Source organism: Bufo bufo, chromosome 5, assembly GCF_905171765.1.
Source record: "Bufo bufo chromosome 5, aBufBuf1.1, whole genome shotgun sequence".
Classification (NCBI taxonomy): Eukaryota; Metazoa; Chordata; class Amphibia; order Anura; family Bufonidae; genus Bufo; species Bufo bufo.
In genome coordinates this window covers 366,507,913-366,533,583 of record NC_053393.1, presented here as the reverse complement: position 1 = coordinate 366,533,583, position 25,671 = coordinate 366,507,913, and the positions used below count along the sequence as shown (strand labels likewise).

At 42.2% G+C, this 25,671-nt stretch overlaps 1 protein-coding gene across 2 annotated transcripts in view; it reads right to left on the bottom strand.

Moving 5' to 3' along the window:
* Nucleotides 1–9,961: 9,961 nt before the first annotated feature.
* The window catches only part of GMDS (GDP-mannose 4,6-dehydratase), a 543,088-nt gene continuing 527,378 nt past the window's right edge, over nt 9,962–25,671 (bottom strand). Inside the window, exons 11-12 of one of the 2 annotated variants that reach the window (XM_040432857.1) lie at nt 20,582–20,650; nt 9,962–10,330 (exon numbers count right to left, since the gene is read on the bottom strand). In XM_040432857.1, coding sequence (XP_040288791.1) covers nt 10,268–10,330; nt 20,582–20,650 — 132 coding nt within the window. In that variant the 3' untranslated portion in view covers nt 9,962–10,267. The remainder of the gene's footprint in view (nt 10,331–20,581; nt 20,651–25,671) is intronic. The other variant, XM_040432856.1, reaches the window with a different exon arrangement.

Genomic DNA, 25,671 nt, shown 5'->3' with positions numbered 1-25,671 from the left:
ATATATATATATATATATATATATATATATATATATATATATATAGAGTGTATATATATATATATATAGAGAGAGAGAGAGAGTGTGTGTGTATGTATATATATATATATATATATATATATATATAGAGAGAGAGAGATAGTGTGTGTATATATATATATATATATATATATATAGAATAAATATATAGAGTATGTTTTATCTCTCTAATACATATATATATATATATATATATATATATAGAGAGAGAGAGAGAGAGAAAGAGAGTATGTTCTATCTAATATATATATATATATATATATATATAGAGAGAGAGAAAGAGAGTATGTTCTATATATATATATATATATATATATATATACACACTATGTTTTTTTAAATATATATATATAGAGAGAGAGAGGATATGTTCTAATATATACACACACACACATACAGATATACACATATCCAAGTCCTGGATACCTAATAAAATCTATTCTCAATACATGACAACTAGAAATGGCTGTAGCACACATCAGATACAATAATTCCATTCACTCCAGTGCATTTCTAAGTGTAATCTATACTCCCATGGTGGGTAGATTCCTGCAATGAGTTTTAAAAAACGACTGCAATTATAATAAACTTTATGTAGAAAATAAATCACTTTCCTTAATCACTCATCATGTGACTAATGCCTATTTTGTGTCTTACAAGTGTCTGTCCATCCTTTGCTGTGAATTACTCAGTAATGCTGAAGCTGGAATCTTATGTGTAATGTGCCAAAGAAAACACACAATACTTTGTGTTCTTTTTCTTTTTTCTTTAACCCATAAAACTTTTTTCTTTCTGAAGGACTACATTAACATCTTTGAATCTCAGCAAATATACAAGACATTTACTGTGCCTCTTCTAGCGCCTGACCTCAAGTTAGGAAAAAAAATGAATGGGATTTAAGAGGGGAAACTTGATGGAAGATGCTTTACTGTAGTATGGGCTTTATGACCTCTGCATAACCCGAGCGCCTTGGCAAAGACCTCTTGATCAACATTGACTAACCGTACAGCTTTGTAGGTATAGTCTTTCTAGTCTCTGCCATCGTTTCAGCTGCCTCAGGATCCTGTGCCTAATTATAGAAAGGAGAAACAGGAAAGGCACATGAATGGCACTATTCTGAAGGTGCAGGGGCCTGGATATAGAGGAGCTTTTTGTCACCAATTCTGTACTAGGTTACTACATTCAAGACAACTTCAAACCTCCCAGTACACACTTCTTACACTTAACCACATTCTCAAAGGAGGCTTTTGAGCTATTAACTTGCATTACTGAAATGCGCATTAGCAGGGTGAGTAAAGCTAACCATAGACGTAAAAAATGTTTCCCCAACGCAATACCTTTTCTGACTTTTTTTTTCCAGTTGGAATACTAGTCAGGAAAGGGACACACATAAAGGGGTGTTTTCAGTACCAAAGGGATAACAATTATCTTCAGTAATGATCTTTACAGCAGAAGTTGATAGCACTCTGCAAAGACAGAATATGACAACATTTATGGATTTATACTGGCTGAGAATCTCTGGGTAACCCAAAAATCCCTAAGGGTGCCTTCACACGTTGCGGAATTTTCCGCAACAACATCTGCAGGTGCAGATTTTTCAAAGTTGCAGTTTTTGTTGCGGATTATGCTACGGATTTTGTGTGTGAATAATGTTGCGGATTTCTGTGCGGATTACATCTCCACTGAAATGAATGAAGACATTCAGCTACAGAAAATCTGCACAAAAATTTTATTTGCTCTCTGTTCATCTATGGAATATTACTTCTGCAGCACAACAGAACACAGGTGTTGACACTTTTCATCCCCATAGGCTAACATGGCGGATGTCTTTGTGGTGCGGAAAATTCCACAACGTCTGTAGGCACCTTGTTTTTTCGTTAGGGCCAGCTATCAATGGTGAAGATCACGTCTAGTGTTGAGCGAATCAAATATCAGGGAAAATTCGATTCACGGCGAAGCCGAATTTTCTTGTGCCTCGTGGTAACGAATCAATTTCCCTTGAAAAGGGTTAAAAAAAAATAAAAAAAAACAACAAAAAAAAACCTCATTCGTTTGAGCACAGTCAGCCACCACCATCGTGATTGAAGATCCTGTGCACGTTGACGCATGACGTCACCACACTGGCCGACATGGTGACGTCATCACAGGCCACGCAAGATTTTGCGCTTAATCTTCAATCAAGATGGTGCCTGGCTCTTCGCAATCAAAGAGTTGAGAGGAGTATTATTTTATTTTTTATAATACACTTTCGTATTAAACTCAGAGGGCGTGATCAGCGAGGAACTCGGCATCTGAGGGGTACAATGACGGGGAGCGGCGCAATCACCGTTCCCTTTCAATGCACTCACTGCTTACAAAGAAATGCGCCTTGTGACGAAGTCATTCATCACAAAGCAAATTTCTTTGTAAAATTTGGCTAACAGCCAAATCGAATTTTACAAAACTTGGCTCATCACTAATCACGTCATCAATTTTTTGAAACCTGAGCTGGAAGAAAATTTCGATGACAGGTCTATCTCTCCACAGAGAAAAAAATTGTGCACCACAGGTCAACATATATAGAGGTTAACCAGTGCTGACGGGATGTAAAAAATGGTGGAATATGTTGATATGTGGCTAATGAACTATTTGATATTTTTATTATTTTTTTGTTTGTCTTATAGCAACTGATACTTGAGTGCTGCGTTCAGTAGTTAAAAGCCACTTATTAAAAATGTACTGGTAAAAATGGTCATAGATGCAAAAGTTCTTCAATATGCCGAGAGGTTCAAGTATTTTTTGCATTCGGAATGGACTTCAGAAATTGATCCTACATAAATATATATTTGCCACGGTAAAAATGACTATGTCCATGTCCTGGAAAATATTACCCTACATGCATGTTTCTTGGTCGTGATCATTTTCAGACATCCATATCATAGATAAAGAAAACCTGCCAGCATTCCTGACATGTCTATTTTAGTAAATTATTAGATTCCTAATAAAATAAGAATTCTGGAGCTTCTTTTCTTTGGCCTCCGTGTTGTGCTGTTCCTCTGCTATTGATCTTAGAAAAGTATAAATACATTGACAACTGGATATTACCGTTTTCCAGGTCAAAGGGAATGTGTCCCTTCCCAATCTGATACGGTCAGCACTGACTGGACAATGTCAGACCTTGCGGGGACGCCACCTCACCTGGTAACATCAAAGTTGTCAATTTATTCATAAACATCTAGGAGGAACAATAGAAGGACTGCACAATGCAGAGGTCTGAGAAAAAAGCTCTGGAATTGCTATTTCACAGGGAATACAATAATTTACTAAAACAGACATGTCAGAAGGAGAGACAGCGCCTCTTTAACCGAGCTCTTATAAACCATGATTGTCCCCCTAAACCGTTCAGGATCACTTTTTTTTTTTTACCAGTCCTTACATCCTGGGGAAAAATATGCCATATAACAGTAAAATGACATTTTATAGATTGGATAATAAATTCCTTTTTTATAGACTTTTTATTAAAGTGTCCCATATATTTCCTAGCTTTCAACGTTTAGGCTGCATATCACAGGGTATCCACTCTTGGCCTATTTGCTGTGACAATGCCGGTTTAAAAATAAAATCTTTACTCAAGCCCTCAAGAGGTAAGAAAATTAATTTATAGTGTAATAACTATGTGAGATATCCGAAACACAAACGCTTATCGTTTGGCCTATTGTCAGGAAGGGTTTCACAGAATGATTTTGCCCCCACACAGACAAAACCAGTTTTTAAGGTTTTCCACGTGATCCTAGCAGGGTTTCAGTTATATGTGCATATTTCACTGTGCGGATCTAGTGCGGTAGTTGCTTATTACGATTTGCAGTTGCATGAAGACACAACGCAGCACATACATACCGGGTAGAGATTTGAGAGGAATTGGTTGTATCATCATTTCTGCCAATAAACCTGACACATCTGTAAAGATGTCTAGAGATGTTACTCCAGTTTTTCCGCCCCCCCCCTCTTGAAAAAAACTTCACAAATTGTTATATCTGGCAAAAACCTACTCTCCTAGCTACCCACGTTCACTTTCTCTACCAGTTTTCAAAAGTGACGAGAGCAGCATAATACCACAAAAAGTCACACATTTTTGTGTAAAAATGCTGGGGACAAAAATGTGTGACTTTTTTTTAAAACTGGCGCACACAAGGCTTCAAAAATTCCTCCATTGCGCATTTCCATTGTTCCTTCTGCTGCCAGTTGTACAGAAAGGCACATGGACCTCATGTACCCCAAACCACACATCATGCATGTCTGGGCTACATGAACGCAATACAATGCATTTAGATGGAAATTTACCTGCACTGGCTATATCTTAAAATAAAATTAAAATAATTTCAGTGAACTTGGTTACCTTTTCCACAATGATTGCTGCTATAGAAAGTAGGAGTAAACTGTCCTTAATATGTCATATAAACCTTATTATATAATAAAGGTATTGCCCAATAATTCTTAAAGTGCACTTAAACCTTCAAGTGATTTTTAAAAAATTGCTACAAATACATAAAGAATGATTTTTAAATATATTTTATTGACAGATTTTATTATTGTAGTAGCCAAACAGGCCCCCAAAGTTCAGGCCTTGCTATTAACTGCAGTTCATATAGAATCCATACACTGCAGCCATGTTTGTGGTGTGTGGATTCTGACTTCTACAATATGCCCTGCTCCTGTCTGTGTTCTGCTGTGCTGAACGCCCCGCACCAACATGCTATCTCAAGAGGAGTGAGGACAGGCAGGAGCTCCGCACAGCACAACACTGCTCCGCCAAAGCCTAGCATAGCATATCGGTGCACGGTATCCTGTTTGGCTACTAAAACAATAAAGGTCCATTCACACGTCTGCAGTGTTTTGCGTATCCACCGGGCCGGAACCCCAATAGAAATGCTTAATCTTGTCTGCAGCTGCGGACAAGAATAGGACATGTTCTATTTTTTTGCGGAACCGCGGATCGGAAGTTCGGGGTCGCGGACTGGAAATGCGGATACGGACAGTCAGCATCTTTTCCGGCCCTATTGAAAATGAATGGGTCCGGATCTGTTTCGCAACAGATCCGGACCATTCATACGGACGTGTGAGTGGACTTTAAGGGCTCATATACACAAACGTATTTTCTTTTCGTGTTCGTTCCTTTTCTTTTGCGGACCGTATGTGGAACCATTAATTTCAATGGCTCAGCAAAAAATGAAGTTACTCTGTGTGCATTGCGTTTCTGCGTGTCCGTTCCGCAAAAAAATAGAACATGTCCTATTATTGTCTGCATTACAGACAAGGATAGGACTGTTATTAGGGGCCAGCTGTTCAGTTCCGCAAAATATGAAATGCACATGGATCTCAACCGTATTTTTTGCGGATCCGTTTTTGTGGACCACAAAATACATACAGTCGTGTGCATGAGCCCTAGGATCTATATATAAAATATATTACAAAAATCATCATTATGGTATTTGTAACAGTTCCAGGTTTAGGTACACTTTAAAAGTGTATGAGTGTGTGTATATATATATACATATATACACAGGTGAAACTCTAAAAATTTGAATATCGTGCAAAGTTCATTTATTTCAGTAATGCGATTTAAAAGGTGAAACTAACATATGAGATAGACTCATTACATGCAAAGCAAGATATTTCAAGCCTTTGTTATAATCTGAATGATTATGGCTTACAGCTTATGAAACCCCAAAGTCACAATCTCAGGTACCCTTTGCTCAGGGGGTATGGATTAATTAGCTGGCTAGAGTGTGACACTTTGAGCCCAGAATATTGAACCTTTTCACAATATTCTAATTTTAAGCTGCATTAATGCAATTCCTTTTAATTTGTATTTCTGAACAAAATGGACTTTTCGACGATATTCAAATATTTTGAGTTTCACCTGTATATCTATACATGTAGCCAGTATATAGCCACATTAACAGTTCTTCTGGCTATGCATGCTTTTCCTATTACTTCTAGTAATGATAATTTTGACAAGCTAATGGACTTCAGTTCAAACCTTTCATGAAGCCATTTCGCCATCATCTTGACAGAACAGCCCAGTTACAGCTTAGAATCGTTTTAAGCGCTACCTTATTCACGCTGCCAGTGCCCACAAAGCTCTACAAATTCTGACAAATAAAGCCCTGTTCCTATTTTTCCTACACTCACAGAAAAATGTGTTTTGTGTGTATGTTTCAATACGGTACATCAGAAAAAACACTTTGGGGAAAATTTTTATCAAAGACCGGCATTTTACAGCGGTCTTTGATATTCCCTGTGCTGTCAGAAGATGTGCTTAATTTATGACGAGGCGCACACCTCATCATAAATTAGGCGCATCCCCTGGCAGTCTCGGCACCTAAAATGAAATCTATGCCAGTTCATAGCTGGCATAGATTTAAATCATCATTTATGCCCACACTCTGCTCCCGCCATGCCCCAATTTGAATCAGTGCTTTAAATAGGTATTAAAGAGAACCTGTCACCAGGAAATGCACTGCAGTCTACAGGCAGTACGGTACAGAACAGGAGGAGCTCAGCAGACTGATATACTGATTCAGTAAAGCTTGGAATATATTCATTTAAACCCCTGCTCTATCTATGCTGAGGAGTCAGTGATTGACAGCCTTCCCTCTTTACACGTGACAATTCGCTAATGCCATCGCTCGTCCCCATACATAATCATTGTTTGCTGGTAGCAGAGCGTGTTTAGGTGGCACGATCTGCTGCCGGCAAATGGTAATTTAGGTGACCGCATGAAAGGTGCGATTACCCAATGCGTTTTTCATCCGGGAATCGGCAGCACCTTTACACCGCCAGATAAAATCTAACGAGTGTTCCTTTAGTCATGCAAATTAGCTGTCAATCAATGATAGGACCGCCCACATGACTCCAAAGCATAGAAGGAGAAGATATTTAAATGTATAAATTACAAGTTTGCTGAATCTTTTCCCACAAAACTATATATCGATCTGCTCAGCACCTCCTGCTCTATAACAGGCTGCCTGCAGATTGCACGCTGACAGGTTCTAGTATGACACATAAAATTAATTTTCAATATGAATTCCTATCCACTATGGGGGTCATTTACTATCAGATATACCTGGTGCAGATTAAGGCCCAAAGGTTATTTACGCAACAATCTGCGACTTTTTTTCCCACACACACCAGGTGGCATGGCTGGGGAAGGGGCCTCATTTAGGGGCCCTGTTTTAGGCATAGAAAATGGTCTAAATTTAAGCCAGCAAGGAAGCTGGCTTACATTTAGACCAGTGGTGGATGCGCCGAAGGTATGTACAGGCCGGCGCCTCTTCATAACTTGGGCAGATCCACCGCCATCGCAAAGGGCTTATTAAGACCGACGTATTAAACGCCAGTCTTAATAAAATGACCCGCTTAGTTTTTTTATTAAAATTATTGAATTCTGGGATGCACAATGATTTTTATTGGCTCCATATCAACCATTAGGATTTGTACACTGAAAAAATGTTCATGTAGGAAAGCAAATAATGAGTTTGTTCCCAGTGTAGTAGCTTATAAAGCAGTTCCCTATTATACACTGCTCAAAAAAATTAAGGGAACACTTAAACAACACAATGTAACTCCAAGTCAATCACGCTTCTGTGAAATCAAACTGTCCACTTAGGAAGCAACACTGAGGGACAATCAATTTCACATGCTGTTGTGCAAATGGGATAGACAACAGGTGGAAATTATAGGCAATTAGCAAGACACCCCCAATAAAGAAGTGGTTCTGCAGGTGGTGAACACAGACCACTTCTCAGTTCCTATGCTTCCTGGCTGATGTTTTGGTCACTTTTGAATGCTGGCGGTGCTTTCACTCTAGTGGAAGCATGAGACGGAGTCTACAACCCACACAAGTGGCTCAGGTAGTGCAGCTTATCCAGGATGGCACATCAATGCGAGCTGTGGCAAGAAGGTTTGCTGTGTCTGTCAGCGTAGTGTCCAGAGCATGGAGGCGCTACCAGGAGACAGGCCAGTACATCAGGAGACGTGGAGGAGGCCGTAGGAGGGAAACAACCCAGCAGCAGGACTGCTACCTCCGCCTTTGTGCAAGGAGGAACAGGAGGAGCACTGCCAGAGCCCTGCAAAATGACCTCCAGCAGGCCACAAATGTGCATGTGTCTGCTCAAACGGTCAGAAACAGACTCCATGAGGGTGATATGAGGGCCCGACGTCTACAGGTGGGGGTTGTGCTTACAGCCCAACACCGTGCAGGACGTTTGGCATTTGCCAGAGAACACCAAGATTGGCAAATTCGCCACTGGCGCCCTGTGCTCTTTACAGATGAAAGCAGGTTCACACTGAGCACATGTGACAGACGAGACAGAGTCTGGAGACGCCGTGGAGAACGTTCTGCTGCCTGCAACATCCTCCAGCATGACCGGTTTGGCATTGGGTCAGTAATGGTGTGGGGTGGCATTTCTTTGGAGGGCCGCACAGCCCTCCATGTGCTCGCCAGAGGTAGCCTGACTGCCATTAGGTACCGAGATGAGATCCTCAGACCCCTTGTGAGACCATATGCTGGTGTGGTTGGCCCTGGGTTCCTCCTAATGCAAGACAATGCTAGACCTCATGTGGCTGGAGTGTGTCAGCAGTTCCTGCAAGACGAAGGCATTGATGCTATGGACTGGCCCGCCCGTTCCCCAGACCTGAATCCAATTGAGCACATCTGGGACATCATGTCTCGCTCTATCCACCAACGTCACGTTGCACCACAGACTGTCCAGGAGTTGGCAGATGCTTTAGTCCAGGTCTGGGAGTAGATCCCTCAGGAGACCGTCCGCCACCTCATCAGGAGCATGCACAGGCGTTGTAGGGAGGTCATACAGGCACGTGGAGGCCACACACACTAATGAGCCTCATTTTGACTTGTTTTAAGGACATTACATCAAAGTTGGATCAGCCTGTAGTGTGTTTTTCCACTTTAATTTTGAGTGTGACTCCAAATCCAGACCTCCATGGGTTGAAAAATTTGATTTCCATTTTTTTTTTTTGTGTGATTTTGTTGTCAGCACATTCAACTATGTAAAGAACAAAGTATTTCAGAAGAATATTTAATTAATTCAGATCTAGAATGTGTTATTTTTGTGTTCCCTTAATTTTTTTGAGCAGTGTACAAGCGTATACCTAAGTAAACAAATGGCCATTGCCTGTCTGCACACAGAATATCTGGTTTTGATATGTGGAATACAATAACTTGCCGGATGTTTTAAAGGGGTTGTCCGGATTCAGAGCTGAACCCAGACATACCCTTATTTTCACCTAGGCAGCCCCCCCTGAGGCTAGCATCAGAGCATCTCATGCTCCGATGCGCTCCCTTGCCCTGCGCTAGATTGCGCACGGCACGGGCTCTTTTGTTTATCATAACACACTGCCGGGGGGAAACTTCCGCCCTGCAGTGTGTTTGGTGACTTCACCGGCTCTGATGGGCGGGCTTTAGCGCTGCCCTAGCCGTAATACTGGCTAGGGCAGCGCTAAATCCCGCCCATCAGTGCCGGTGACGTCACCGGGCTTCCTGGCAGCCCCATGGTGACCCCCCTGTTACGTCACCGGATCTCCAAAAAAGGCCTTTGCCCAGCGCGATTTAGCGCAGGGCAAAGGAGAACATCGGAGCATGAACTGCTCTAATGCTCAAGTCAGGGGGGCTGCTGGGGGGGAAATGGAGGTATGTCCGGGTTCAGCTCTGAACCCGGACAACCCTTTTTAGGCTGCTGAATGCTGTGTATAAACCTATGTGGAGCTGATTGCATGGCAGAATGCTTGCTTTTCCACGTTCTGATATGAATCGTTCAGAATTTTATTAAAAATTATTAGTGACTTTTTTTGCTTACCTATATGGACAAAATAGAAAAAAATGATTCTTTAGCATTTTTATTTTTTACAAAGCAATTTATTAAGAAAGAACCAATGTGAAAGAGATAGAAAAAAACGGGAACCATCATAATCATATCATAATAGATGAGCACAGAATGCGGAGGAAAAGAAACCCAAGAAACAGTAACAAAGGAAACATAACAAAAATCCCAACAAAGTTTTCCCATAATACAAAAAGGACACGTGTGACTGCGAGCACTGTGCACCAGTTATATGCACGCAGGTCAGAAAACAAATATCATTTAATATATATTTATAGAATGATGGGCTGAAGTGGTTTAACAAGTTGCCCTAATTGATTCTGAAGGGTTCAGTAGGCAGTGCTGTTTCAGGCATTGGGATTGGTTTCCATCAGATGAATATCTGCTTCTACCATCTCTTTTACCAGTTCCTGCAATGAAAGAAATCAGTGTTAGCTAGTCTTAGTACAGGTGGCTAGCATACATGGAAACAGAACTAAAGGGAATGGACCCATTATTTAAATCACGTTTTTAGGTTTAACATATTTTTAAAGAATTTAATATTTTTTTAATTTTCCATGTCCATATCCATATTTAAACAAAACCCATAAAATCCTGCAGTTTTCACACTGGCCACTAAGCCTAATAATAGGCGCCACTTTTTGGTCTGTATAGATCACTTTACTACATTTATCTGCTTATTTGTCATTCTAATCCTGCCTGTAATGATATCACCTCTGTGTATAGATAAGACCGGATCCACTATTCTCAGTAGATGATTGTCAGAGCTTATCTATTCTATCTTTGTACAATGACCTCTGCAGAGGGCACAGAGCATGACTAGAAAACTATCCCATTGAAGTCACTGAGGTCCCCTCTAGTCCATTGTGTCTAAGGATCATGGGGCTGCTGTAAAACAATCTTCTTAATGCTACTAAGAACAACTCAGGCAAGAGGCCGCCCCCATAATCATGTTCAGGAAATAAAAATAAAAAAATCTGCCATCAGAAAATAAAAACAGATTAAAAAAAAGGGAGATGAGTCGCTATCTGGTTTAATCACAGGCTGCTGCCAGCAAATAATGATTCTGTATGCGGACGAGCGACGGCATTAGGGATTGTTCCTCCCCATACTGCTGAGGAGATTGCTGCATGTAATAGCAGCGTTCTTCTCTACTGATGCGATTGTCGGGAAGGAGCACTACCTTTCCTGCTAATCGAAATGCTGATCTGCATGTCTAATACAGGCCTAAGGCCCCTTTCACACGAGCGTGTTTTCCGTGCAGGTGCAATGCGTGACGTGAACGCATAGCATCCACACTGAACATCAGTTCTTTGTTGCGTGAAAAACGCAGCATGTTCTATATTCTGCGTTTTTCACGCAGCCCTGGCCCCATAGAAGTGAAAAACGCATTGAATCCACAAGCAAGTGCGAATGCAATGCGTTTTTCACTGATGTTTGCTAAGAGATGTTGTTTGTAAAGCTTACGTTTTTTATCACGCTCGTGAAAAACGCATCAAAACGTATTGCACCTGCGCGGAAAAAACTTAACAACTGAACGCAATCGCAGAAAAAACGGACTGAACTTGCTTGCAAAATGGTGCGAGTTTCACTGATCGCACCCTGAATGCATCCGGAGCCAATCCGTCAACCACACAAAATAAGAGTGTCCCTTGTTCTTAACCCAACCCCAACCCATCCTAATGGCCTGAAAATCACAACCCTTTTCAATACTTCCTATGATATTTAGAATGAAAATGTTAATCACATCATGAAGAACTAATATTACTTTCATTATCGCCAGCAACTCAGCAGCTCGATATACTGAGTCTCAGTGACCTGACAGACGCACCCGCCAGAGCTCTGTTTTAGTCTTTAGAGTCTGGTATGGCATCTATCGGGGACTTCACAGGAAGGTGACAGTTGCTATTAGACATCAGTGTACTCGACACAATAGCCCTCATTTACCAAATTGTTTTACAGGAAATCTGGCTTTGCTGAACATACCAACCATTAAGAGCGCAGCTTTTACTTTTTAAGCTGTTCTGGTTGTTATGGGCAACAAGGCTAGGGTTGTATAAAACGTGTATTGTGCAGTAAGAGTGGGTTCACATCACGTTTTATGACTCAGTTTGACGTATAGAATTAGAACACAGCACACCACGTTCTTGTTTCCTGCAGCGTCCAGTAAAAAAAAAAAAAAAAAAAAAAATATATATATATATATATATATATATATATATATATATATATATATATTATTTTTTTTACAGTGGAACTCTATGGTGAACGGATGCCACCAGTCTGAGTGAGGCATCTGGTTAACTTATATGTTTTTTGTATATGTTAAATCTTGATGTGAACCCAGCCTAAGAAAAACAATGTATTTCTGAACTAAATACACAGTATATCACGGCAGGATGTGCTCTGAACCCTGTATGGCAGGGTTGCTTAAGGCATAAAAGACCAACTTCTGTATTGGTCTTGCTTTAATCTGAATGGTGTGTACTGTACTGTTTACACGGCCCGATAGTCGGGCAGTAGGGATTAGAGAACCCGAACTTTACAGTTTTGGGTTTGGATGATGTAAGAATTCCGTTATAATGGAATATAATGGAATATAACAGAATGCTATACGGAATGCAGAACGGGAGCCTTTAAGAGGCATTCTGTTTTGATCCGTCATAATAGAAGTATATGGACCAGCATAACGGATCCGTCTGGTTTCCGTTTTCCAGGACGGAAAACAAAGTTATTAAGAGGCAGATCCTTTTTAACGCCTTAGTGACCACCCATACGCCTTTTTATGGTAGTGACTAAGCCTTAGGCTGGGCTGCCACCTTTTTTACGGCAGCGCTGTGCAGCGGGGAGGGGGTGCTTGGCTCTCACATGAGATCTGCGCTCCTGCTTCAACAGCCAAGACCAGCAGGAGTGCCGATCCGGGCTGTTTGAACCCTTAAGTCTCGCGGGCAATGGAGCCCACCGCATGTAAGTGGTGACAGAGGGAGCGGACTCCTATCGACGCCCTGTAAATGTGAACACCGGGGTGCTGATGTGTGTATGGGCAGGCTGGGACCTGGTGTAGGCCCTAAGCCTGCCTTAAGTGTTGCCCAGCAGGCTGCGCCTCTCTGGCGCAGGCTGCTGGTCAATGTCAGTATAGCATGGACATTAAAATGAAATGCACTATAGGGATAGTGCACTGTATTTTAGAAACAATTAAAGCATTACCTGTTATAGTCCCCTAGTGGGACTATTAGGTGGTTAAAAAAAGCAAAAACAAACAAACAAACCATTGAATAAAAAAATTCCAATAAAAAAAAAAAATTCTGTTGAAAATAAGCTTTTCAATGAAAATAAATTGCAAAAATACAATCTCCCCCAAATGTTTGGTATCACCGCATCCATAATGGCCCTCACTATACAAATATCATGTGAATTATCCATTATGGTGAATGCTGTAAAAAAACAAAAAAAAAAAAACAATGCCACAATTGCTGATTTTTCTTAGTCGCCACCGAAAAATTTAATAAGCGATTAAAAAGTGTTATTTAATCCAAAATGATACCAAGTCGTCCTTCAAAAATCAAGCCCTCACACAACTCCATAGAAAGAAAAATAAAAAAGTTTGGGTATTGGGATGTGACGATGCGAAAAAAGGGGGTTTATTGCACAAAAGTAGTAAAACTATATGTGTTTGGTATCGCTGTAATCATACCGACCAAGAGAATAAAGATATTATGTGATTTATGATGAAAAATGAACGCTGAAAAAATTAAAACGTAAAATCTCAGTATTGGTGTTTGTTCCCATTTCCCTCCCAGAAAGAGTTAATAAAAGTTAATCAGAAAATTATGTGTACCCCAAAATGGCACAATTAAAAACTACAACTTGTCCCACAAAATACAAGCCCTCATACAGCTACATAGACCGAAAAATAAAAAATGTGGGGGATTCAGTCAGCACAACCCTGTATGCAGGTGCACATCGCTATGGTGAAATACACATACAAACTCAAAAACACAAATGCAATAGCACTCTGCAACCAGCACTTTGCCCTGCCTCTATGCTGGATGTTGAATGAGGCATTGGTGTACATTTTGGCCAAAGAGTAATAAGCCACTCACCACGTCAAGGTCGCCTCTATGAGTGGTCCCTAACACTAGTTCCTACCTGTTTATGGGCCATGACAGCCACACAAAGTCCAGGGAGCGCAGGTACAGCATGCATGCCAGGCACACTCTGCTTTTAACCCCGTCCGGTGCCGTGACAGCTTTCATCGGATCCAGGGATGCAAGTACCAACATGCATGCTGAGCCCACTATATACTTCTCCTGGAGCCAAATGGCTACTGGTAGGCGTTGTAAAAGTAGACTCAGTTTTATACTGACTCAGTTTCATACTGGATCCGATGAAAGCTGTCACGGCACCGAACGGGGTTAAAAGCAGAGTGTGCCTGGCATGCATGCTGTACCTGCTCTCCCTGGACTTTGTGTGGCTGTCATGGCCTATAAACAGGTAGGAACTAGTGTTAGGGACCACTCATAGAGGCGACCTTGACGTGGTGAGCGGCTTATTACGCTTTGGCCAGGATGTACACCAATGCCTCATTCAGCATAGAGGCAGGGCAGAATGCTGGTTGCAGAGTGCTATTGCATTTGTGTTTTTGAGTTTGAAAAATAAAAAAGTTATAGCTCTTGGAAGGCAAATGCTTGGTCAGTAAGGCCCAAAACAGGTTGGTCACTAAGAGGTTAATAAATCAGGCACATCTGTGGAACTCTGTGCACCAGAAACTGAAATCAACACCAGTCACTAGACTTGAGCTATAACTTGTTTCTAGCATTAATTATATTGAATCCAGTGAAGCCGCGATAGGCCCAGCCCCTACTGCTAAGCCCCACTCCTTTTCTCGCCACTTTAGAAAAGTGCTGAATAGCTCAAAAAGTTGCAAATGATGATTTTTAAAGCCACAACAGTGATGTAAATCACATGATAAATGCCCCTCATAACACTCATATTGAGGACTGTGTTTCCTAGTGTATAAGTCATTGCTTCTGATGTCACAGGATTTTCTGTGATTGGGGGGTGGGGGGCTAAAAGTTTTCCTGAGAAGAGAACAGATTTATGAAAATGGCCCATAGCACAACTTTCATTTTTTCAACAGCAAAATAGGAAATGAAAGCTGTGCTGCGATTGGTTCCTATGAAAGTAAAGTCAGTTTTTTCTTTTAGACAGCTTCAATTTTTGTGCATATTGTCATGCGTTTCCACACCAAAATCCCCATGTATTACAGGGCCCAAATGAACAGTAAACAATAATCCTCAATTTTTTTGGTTTGGTGCACGTCATCTTTATTTGCTCTTGTACATTTCTCTAAACAATCTTTAAAAGTAAAATTGAGTCTTTACTGTTAATATTAAAGCTGTCAGAATTAGAGGATTCATTTTTGGGGTTAAAACAGTTGTTCAGATACTTTACAAATTTTGAAAAAGGTTCAGAAGGGTGTAATATAATAAATAAGTCAAATTCCCGATACAAGCCAGCCCCCTCCCCCCTATTCTGATGCTTTTCGGTCCCTAGCTGGCCTCTATCTTCCTGGTACTTATCAACACACCGGAAATTACAATCACTGGTCACAGTAGTGGCCCATCTCAACCGTGAACCAGTGATTGGCTGAGTGGTCCTTTCCTATGCATCTAGATGGACCAAGAAGTAGGGACCAGCAGGGCGCAGAAAGGAATTTTTAAGGTATCACACTGTGATGGTACACCATGCAAAACGGGTAATCACTAGACAACCTCATTAATATGTCTGACAAACTAAGGCCTCATGCACACGACCGTTGTTTGGGTCCGCATCCGAGCCGCCGCTTTGGCGGCTCGGATGTGGACCCATTCAATTCAATGGGGCCGCAAAAGATGCGGACAGCACTCTGTGTGCTGTCCGCATCCGTGGCTCCGTTCCGCGGCCCCGCTAAAAAAATATAACATGTCCTATTCTTGTCCGCGCTTTGCGGACAAGAATAGGCATTTATATTGCCGGCGCCTGTTCCGCAAATTGCGGAAGGCAACACGGACGGCTTCCGTTTTTTGTGGATCCGCGGTTTGCGGACCGCAAAAAACGGCACGGTCCTGTGCATGAGGCCTAACAGTAGAACTTGAAAATAATAATACAATAACATCTATCTATCCTATAAAAGATATTAAAGGGGTTGTCCGGGTTCAGAGCTGAACCTGGACATTCCTCCATTTTCACCCAGGCAGCCCCCCTGACAGGAGCATCGGAGCAGTTCATGCTCCGATGCTCTCCTTTGCCCTGCGCTAAATCGCACAGGGCAAAGGCATTTTTTGGAGATCGGGTGACGTATCGGGCTCTCCATGCGGCTGCCAGAAAGCCTGGTGACGTCACTGGCACTGATGGGCGGGATTCCTTTCTGCGCCCTGCTGGTCCCTACTTCTTGGTCCATCTAGATACATAGGAAATGACTACTCACATCGGAGAATTTTCCGCCCGGCAGTGTGTTATTGAAAACAAAAGAACTTAGAATTTACAAATGGCGACAAGACTTTTTAGTCTTGTCGCCATTTGCGACTAGACCCGCCGCCGCAGCTCTGCATTTGAATACAGCGGCGGGGCACAGGAGATGATAGTTCTCTGCCCCGCCACCGATGTTCTTCTCAGCAGCGCAGTGGAGAAGGAGTCTCCGCTGCCAGTAAGAAGAAAGACAGGAGGAGGAGGGGAGGGGCTGTGGCCACTGCGCCACCAATGAAGATAACTGACCTGTTAATACAAATACAGGAGGCGGATGCCGGAATCAAATAGCCGGCACCCGACCTCTATGACAGGGAGCTGCGATCCGTGGCAGTTAACCCCTCAGGTGCGGTACCCCCAAACCCCAGTATAATAAACATTGGCGGCGCAGTGTGCCCCCCCCTCCCCCAACACCCCAGTATAATAAACATTGGTGAAGAAATAAGAAAGAACAGGAGACCGGCAGCTACGCGATCAGTTGGAGGAGGTGAGTTAATTTTATTTTTATTTTTTAACCCTCAATTGACCTACTAAGCATTCTGTATTAGGCCTCCTGCACACGAACGTTTTTTTTCACGGTCCGCAAAAACAGGGTCCGTAGGTCCGTGATCCGTGACCGTTTTTTCGTCCGTGGGTCTTCCTTGATTTTTGGAGGATCCACGGACATGAAAAAAAAGTCATTTTGGTGTCCGCCTGGCCGTGCGGAGCCAAACGGATCCGTCCTGAATTACAATGCAAGTCAATGGGGACGGATCCGTTTGACGTTGACACAATATGGTGCCATTTCAAACGGATCCGTCCCCATTGACTTTCAATGTAAAGTCCGGAGTCCCTTTTATACCATCGGATCGGAGTTTTCTCCAATCCGATGGTATATTTTAACTTGAAGCGTCCCCATCACCATGGGAACGCCTCTATGTTAGAATATACTGTCGGATATGAGTTAGATCGTGAAACCTCATTTCCGACAGTATATTCTAACACAGAGGCGTTCCCATTGTGAGGGGGACGCTTCTAGTTAGAATATACTACAAACTGTGTACATGACTGCCCCCTGCTGCCTAGCAGCATCCGATCTCTTACAGGGGGCCGTGATCAGCACAATTAACCCCTCAGGTGCCGCACCTGAAGTGGTTAATTGTACTATCATATCCCCCTGTAAGAGATCAGGGCTGCCAGGCAGCAGGGGGCAGACCCCCCCCCCCCCTCCCCAGTTTGAATATCATTGGTGGCCAGTGCGGCCCCCCCCCCCTTCCTCCATTGTAATAAATCGTTGGTGGCACAGTATGCACCCCCCCCCCTTCCTCCCTCTATTGTAATAATTCGTTGGTGGCACAGTGTGCCCCCCCCCCCGCCCCCCCCTTCATTGTAATAATTCGTTGGTGGCACAGTGTGCGCCCCCCCCCCCCCCCTTCCTCCCTCTATTGTAATAAATCGTTGGTGGCAATCATTGGCCCCCCTCCCTCTATAGCATTAACAACATTGGTGGCCAGTGTGCGGCCTCCCATCTTGCGCCCCCCCCCCCCCCCCCGATCATTGGTGGCAGCGGGTTACTAGCAATAGTACAATAGTAAAAGATTCATACTTACCTGGGAGCTGTGATGTTCGTGTCCGGCCGGGAGCTCCTCCTACTGGCAAGTGACGGTTCATTTAGCAATGCGCCGCACAGACCCTGTCACTTACCAGTAGGTGGAGCTCCTGGCCGGACACGAACATCGCAGCAGCAGGTAAGTATGAATCTTCTACTATTGTACTATTGCTAAGTAACCATGGCAACGAGGACTGTAGTAGCGTCCTGGTTGCCATGGTTACCGATCGGAGCCCCAGCGATTAAACTGGGACTCTGATCGGAACTCCGCTGCCACCAATGATGGGGGGGGGGGAGATGGGAGGCCGCACACTGGCCACCAACGTTGTTAATGCTATAGAGGGGGGAGGGGGGGGGCAATGGGGGGCGCACACTGTGCCACCAACGATTTATTACAATAGAGGGAGGAAGGGGGGGGGGGGCGCACACTGTGCCACCAACGAATTATTACAATAGAGGGAGGGGGGGGGGGGCCGCACTGGCCACCAATGATATTCAAACTGGGGAGGGGGGGGGAGGGTCTGCCCCCTGCTGCCTGGCAGCCCTGATCTCTTACAGGGGGATATGATAGTACAATTAACCCTTTCAGGTGCCGCACCTGAAGGGGTTAATTGTGCTGATCACGGCCCCCTGTAAGAGATCGGGTGCTGCCAGGCAGCAGGGGGCAGTCTTGTACACAGTTTGTAGTGTATTCTAACTAGAAGTGTCCCCATCACCATGGGAACGCTTCTGTGTTAGAATATACTGTCGGTTCTGAGTTTTCACAAAGTGAAAACTCAGCTTTGAAAAAGCTTTATGCAGACGGATCTTCGGATTCGTCTGTATAAAAACTAACCTACGGCCACGGATCACGGACACGGATGCCAATCTTGTGTGCATCCGTGTTCTTTCACGGACCCATTGACTTAAATGGGTCCGTGAACCGTTGGCCGTGAAAAAAATAGGACAGGTCATATTTTTTTCACGGCCATGAAACACGGATCACGGATGCGGCTGCAAAACGGTGCATTTTCCGTTTTTTCCACGGACCCATTGAAAGTCAATGGGTCCGCGAAAAAAAACGGAAAACGGCACAACGGCCACGGGTGCACACAACGGTCGTGTGCAGGAGGCCTTAAAAGAATGCTATTATTTTCCCTTATAACCATGTTATAAGGGAAAATAATACAGTGAATAGACTTTCATCCTAGCAACCATGCGTGAAAATCGCACCGCATCCGCACTTGCTTGCGGATACTTGCGATTTTCACGCAGCCCCATTAACTTCTAGAGCATGCTGCGATTTTCACGCAACGCACAAGTGATGCGTGAAAATCACTGCTCATGTGCACAGCCCCATAGAAGTGAATGGGTCCGGATTCAGTGCGGGTGCAATGCGTTCACCTCAAGCATTGCACCCGTGCAGAAATCTCGCCCATGTGAAAGGGGCCTAAGGGTGAATAGGACAAGGGTTCCAGCCCCTAAGGGGGCTAATAGTAAGTAAAAAAAAAAACACTAAGGCTACTTTCACACTTGTGGCAGTGTGATCCGGCAAGCAGTTCCGTCGTCGGAACTGCCTGCCGGATCCGCCGATCTGGATGTGACTGAAAGCATTTGTGAGACGCATCCGGATGCGGATCCATCTCACAAATGCATTGCAAGAACGGATCCGTCTCTCCGCTTGTCATGCGGACAGACGGATCTGTCTTGTATCTTTTTACACATTTTTACCGGTCTGCACATGTATTTTGAATGCCGGATCCGGCACTAATACATTCCTATGGGGAAAAATGCCGGATCCGGCATTCAGGCAGGTCTTCAGTTTTTTTCGCCGGAGATAAAACCGTAGCATGCTACGGTTTTATCTATTGCCTGATCAGTCAAAATGACTGAACTAAAGACATCCTGATGTATTCTGAACGGATTACTCTTCATTCAGAATGCATGGGGATATGCCTGATCAGTTCTTTTCCGGTATAGAGCCCCTGTGACGGAACTCTATGCAGGAAATGAACAACGCTAGTGTGAAAGTACCCTAAAATATTAAGTTTAAATTCCCCCTTTCCCAATTTTACATATAAAATATATAAAAAATAAATAAATAAATAAACATTTTACATAGCGCTGCGTCCGAAAAGTCCAAACTATTAAATTATTAAAAAATATCTCCTATGCGGTGAGCGCCGCATAAATAAAAACCATGCGATGCTCAATTTTTTAGTCATCTTGTCACCCCAAAAAATAGGATAGGACTTTTCTATTATGGACCCGCCGTAAGAGTATGTCCGGGTTCAGCTCTGAACCCGGACAACCCCTTTAACTCCAATTCGAATAACTAGGAGAAAAAATAACTGGCTATGGTAAATACAAAAAATATCTGCATAGAATGCAGAATTACAAAAAGTTACTCTGAACCCGGACAACCCCTTTAACTCCAATTCGAATAACTAGGAGAAAAAATAACTGGCTATGGTAAATACAAAAAATATCTGCATAGAATCCAGAATTACAAAAAGTTACAATTTGCTCTGGGCATCAAGGTATTAAAAAAGTTAAACTTATTGAAATGCATCAATAGAATACTTACATCAAATGTGACTTTTGTTGCCCAGCCTAGCTTCTGCTTAGCCTTGCTGCAGTCTCCTTGTAGAAATTCCTGTGGGAGCGAAGAAAAGTAACAAGATTCAGAGGCAGACATGAAACGGCTGAATCACTTTCATACTATTACAGTATATCAGGTTTCAGAGTCCTGTATGGTGTAAGCATATCCAAACCTCAGACGTAAAGCAACAGTCATCCCTACAAGTTTAGATACCATGAAACTTGCAATGACAGAACAGAAAGGTGACTTTTCACTCTTATGGTTTTATACTGTACTGTAGTATTGTAGGGAAAGTCACGTGTTACTTGCGCTGCTAGTTTGGTTTCACACAAAGAATTTTGGAACATTTTCTGTGGGGTAAATTTAACTTTTTTTTTTACTGAAGTCTATATAAATATATCGATAAGTTTAAATACACAGCATTTTGTTTTTGAGGGTCAGCAGCATCGGGCCTTTCATTAACCAGTCTTATTTATAAAATAAATAAATAAAAAAAGCACCTGAAGTAAGATGCGCCATTAATAAATTTGGGGCATCTTCTGACAGTTCTATGTACTATAAATTCAAATCTATCCCAGCTGCTGTGAGCGGGAGTAGATTTAAAGTATAATTTATTTCAGTTTCTTTTGTAAATTATAGCAAATCTAGTGGACCACAGCTGGCTCCACCTCTTTTCCTTCTCACTTTTTAAAATAACAAATATGGCGTGCCACCATAATATGGGACCTTAAGCTGCAAATTTGTCATAAATACTATCTGCCCCACTATGATGTTTTTTTCTTGCATTTTGTCCATTCTACAGAACATAAAAAAAGTTACATACAAAATGTAAAAAAATAAAATGCCACTAAAAACACTGGGAAATCCATTAAAAATGTATGGTGAGTTACATGCGTTTTTAAATGGCAAAAAATAAAGTCTATATGAAAGAGACCTAAGAGAAAGATGCAGCCGAAAATCAACCACTACATAGGTGTAAGCGGGACTGCCTTTTAAGGGGTTGTAGCAGCTAATAATATTGATAATGTATCCTCAGGATAGGTCATCAATATCAGATCAGCAAGGGTCTATCCCAGCACCCCAACTGATCAGCTGTTTGAAGAGACTGCGGCGCTAGTATGAGCGCCGCGTCTTCTTCACTGTTTAACAGCATGTCTTCAAATCTGTAGTGGCAGTACAATGTAAATACAACTGCTCGTCCCATTTACTTGAATGGAATGAGCAGTTGTAATTACGGTGCATTGCTACTACAAGGGAGCCTGCACTCGGTTAAACTTTGAAGAGAATGCAGTGCTCGCATGAGCGCTGCAACCCCTTCAAACATCTGATTAACAGGGGTGCTGGGAGTTAGACAATCATTAATCTGATCTTGATGACCTATCCTCAGGATATGTCATCAATATCATTACAGCGCACAACTCCTTTAAGAAACCTGGGTCCTATGTTGGATTTGAGTGCCTTGGGTACAGCTTCATAAGGAGCATGAACACGTGCACTTCCATTTTATGTGCATCATAAATGTTGTTACCATTGCACATGCAGTACATTTCACCAGATTGTTCAGGACAGCACAGTAAGTCAGCAGTTAGCACTGTTGTCTGGAAGCACTAGGTTCCTGACTAAGTGCAACATCTACATGGACTTTACATGTTCTCCCCAATGTTTGCATGGGTTTTCTCCAAGTACTCTGGTTTCCTCCTACACTCCAAAAGTACATTGATAGGTTTTTTGGAATTTAGATTGTTAGCCTCAATAATGACCGGTACTGATGTGAGTGATAACTGCAGGATATGGTGGTGCTATATAAGTCAATAAAATGATAATAGGTGGTTTGTGTTACTGTTCTGAGGCACATTGTCATGTGGCTAGGAAAACCCACCTACTGACTGATTGTCCTAGGCAGGACAGTTTAGTACAACCTGACTTCAGCAAATGTCTTGGCCACACTGATGCACATTTCTATGGAATCAAATGTCATGTGGCAATCACCAAAGTTCAGATGCTATGAAGCAGTGAGCGTTCATTTAAACCTAACCCAAAGAAAATAAGGCAATCCTCTACACTTTTCTGTTCATTAGGAGGTCACAATCCTGTCCACAGCCTACTCGGTAATAATGTATTGAAAATGTAGGCTCCAATGATATCTTCTAAATAAGCCACTGAATATACTATTGTGGTTTTTATGTAAGGAAAAAATAACATTAGGTCACTATAAATATAGGCACAAAGATAGAAGGTGAGAAAAATAAAGCATCTGCCTACTAGACTGTATGTACTGACACATTTTGATTTCTAGAATAAAAGAATATTGGAAAAGTAGGAAGGATGACGAAAAGAACTCATGATTGCTACATGCTTACTAAACAGTACATACACAGACATAATACATACAAAACAGCAGCTTAAACCACCACACACCAAACAAGAAGGAGAGCCTCGTTATTAAGCAGAGTGTCATTTCTGCTAAATATCTTTTTAACAATCGGATTATCATCGCTGAAGCAATTAGCTTTTTCAACAAACTAATCCACATCTCTATAATGAAAAGCAGTTTACGGGCCCTAAGTAGCTACAATTTGTCCAAAACAATGAAATCAATCTAAACCCTGAGGCTGCAGAAAGTCTTTTCAGGGACAGTGTTCATTTTAGGGTGAAAGGTAATGTCAGGGCTAGGCTCCTGGAACTGATTACTCAATAGCCTCGACCATCCCAACCACAAATCTCTATGTGCCACCGCTGAAAACCCCAAAGATACAAACACACCCCCTCCCTCAGCATAAATGAAATTACTTGGGTTACAGTTCATGGTCTACATTTATGTGAAGAGCCGACAGATAAATTTGTTCAAATTTCTAGTTTTTCTCTGCCTAAACCACACTTGGGAAAAACAGCAGAGGAGCACTAGAAAGCCCAATGGTCAGGTTACTGAATCAACTGGTTCAAATTATTGTCTTGCTTTGTTTAAAACAGAAGTAAATCACAAAACAAACACAATAACAAATGAAATGCCCGACCTTAAATAAAGAACATCTGCTCAAGGCAAAAAGTTGAAACTGCTAAAACTACGGAGATTTTTTACTAGTTTCAGAAGGTTGTGTGATCTATTCTTTTTTAGTGCAACCTGCCCTGATTCCTATTTTCTAGCACTTATACAAGTTAGGCATTTATAAATTATCTCATGCTCATTCAAATATGTAAATTCAAAATGTATATATGACACATTGATGATTTCTTTTTGTATATTTAGTTGCAGAGTGCTAATGAAATCATTATTAATGCAGAACTCTGCACAGTAAAGGATTGCTTATTACAGGCAGCATCGTCACCAGTAGCATATGCAGAAATAATACATAATACACCTTTTTTTTTTACATTAAACTTTTAATTCAAGTTAAAAACCAAAGAAGCATACAGCAGGACCCTAGCAATAAATAATATATCATAACCTTACCTACTGTTAATGATATACTTGGTCTAAACTAGTGTCTAATACAATCTGCTAGATGATTAAGATTTGTATCTTTGGGGTTTTCAGCGGTGGCACATAGAGATTTGTGGCTGAGATGGTCGAGGCTGTTGAGTAATCAGTTCCAGGAGCCTAGCCCTGACATTACCTTTCACCCTAAAATAAACGCTGTCCCTGAAAGGACTTTCTGCGGCCTTAGGGTTTAGATTGATTTCATTGTTTAGGACAAATTGTAGCTACTTAGGGCCTGTAAAATGTTCATTACAGAGACATGGATTAGCCTGCAGACGTGTGGATGCTTCTACAGACAGCGCGTAGATATTTTGGAACCTGACTATATTTTACATGATTTTGCACATTAAAGAACCATTTTCACACGGCGATAATCTCTCAAACGATCATTTACAATCATTGCCCAGTGAAAACATGTCTGGCAAGCAAACGACATGCAATAAATCTGATCTGATCAGGAGTCATTGATTGCAGCTTCTATGCGACATTGCATCTCGCTTGCAATGAAAACTTATGCGATGGGAGATAATAAACGATCGCAAGAACGATCATATGTACAAAACCCCCAAACTATTATTGTCACATATCAATGCAAGCAAACAAGCACCGATTAACGTGCTATACTGTTGAATGCTGCTTGTTACAGGCAATTTATCTGGCTGCGTATATGGACCCTGAGCATTTGATAACTAGTGTAGTAACTGCATTGTGCCTATACACATTTGATGAACATCGGACAAATTCACCATTTTTGGTAGAACCAGACAACCATCTAAGGCAGGGATGCTCAACCTGTGGCCTACCAGCTGTTGCAAAACTACAACTCCCAGCATGCCCTAATAGCTGTAGGCTGTCCAGGCATGCTGGGAGTTGTAGTTTTGCAACAGCTGGAGGGCCGCAGGTTGGGCATCCCTGATCGAAGGTGTACGGGGTAACAGCAGATGGGGAAAAGAAGGATCAGGCAGTTAGTGTTCAACATGCCAGAACATTTGTTTCCATGACAGAAAAGCCACCAAAACAGGTTTCTGGCAGCATCTCATTCCCCTCTCCTCATTAGGAACACAGACACGCTCGGCTGAGACAAGTGTGCATGTGATTGGGCGAGGGGGGCGTCACAAGTAACGGTTGTCGGCCGAAAGCTATCTAAGGTGTATAGCCACATCAGGGATAGACCAGAAGCTAGCAAGTTGCTATAGCACTAAGATATTGGAATTATGTAAGGGCCTTTTAGATTTTCCATGTATTGGGTAAAAGGTGTTTACATGGTTTATTTTACATGAAAGCTTAAGTTTTGATCAGCCCACAATGGTCATGTAAGTGTGTGAAGTACTTGACTGCTGGGGCAGCCACATCATCGCTTGAGCAAGGCAGTGGACGACCAGACTGGTCACTCTGGAGAGGCAAGGGATTTAAAAGGTGAGTATCGTCTTTTTCCCTGGTTATTGCCTATGCAGCTGCCAGAAAGCCCCTCTAAACCTGCCATGAAAGTATCACTCAGTCCTGTTAAGCAATAAACTATCAACTTATTAATAATAAAATCAATTTGCAACAGTAAAGAATATGCTTACACTCTCCTACGCTGAAGACAAAGGGACAT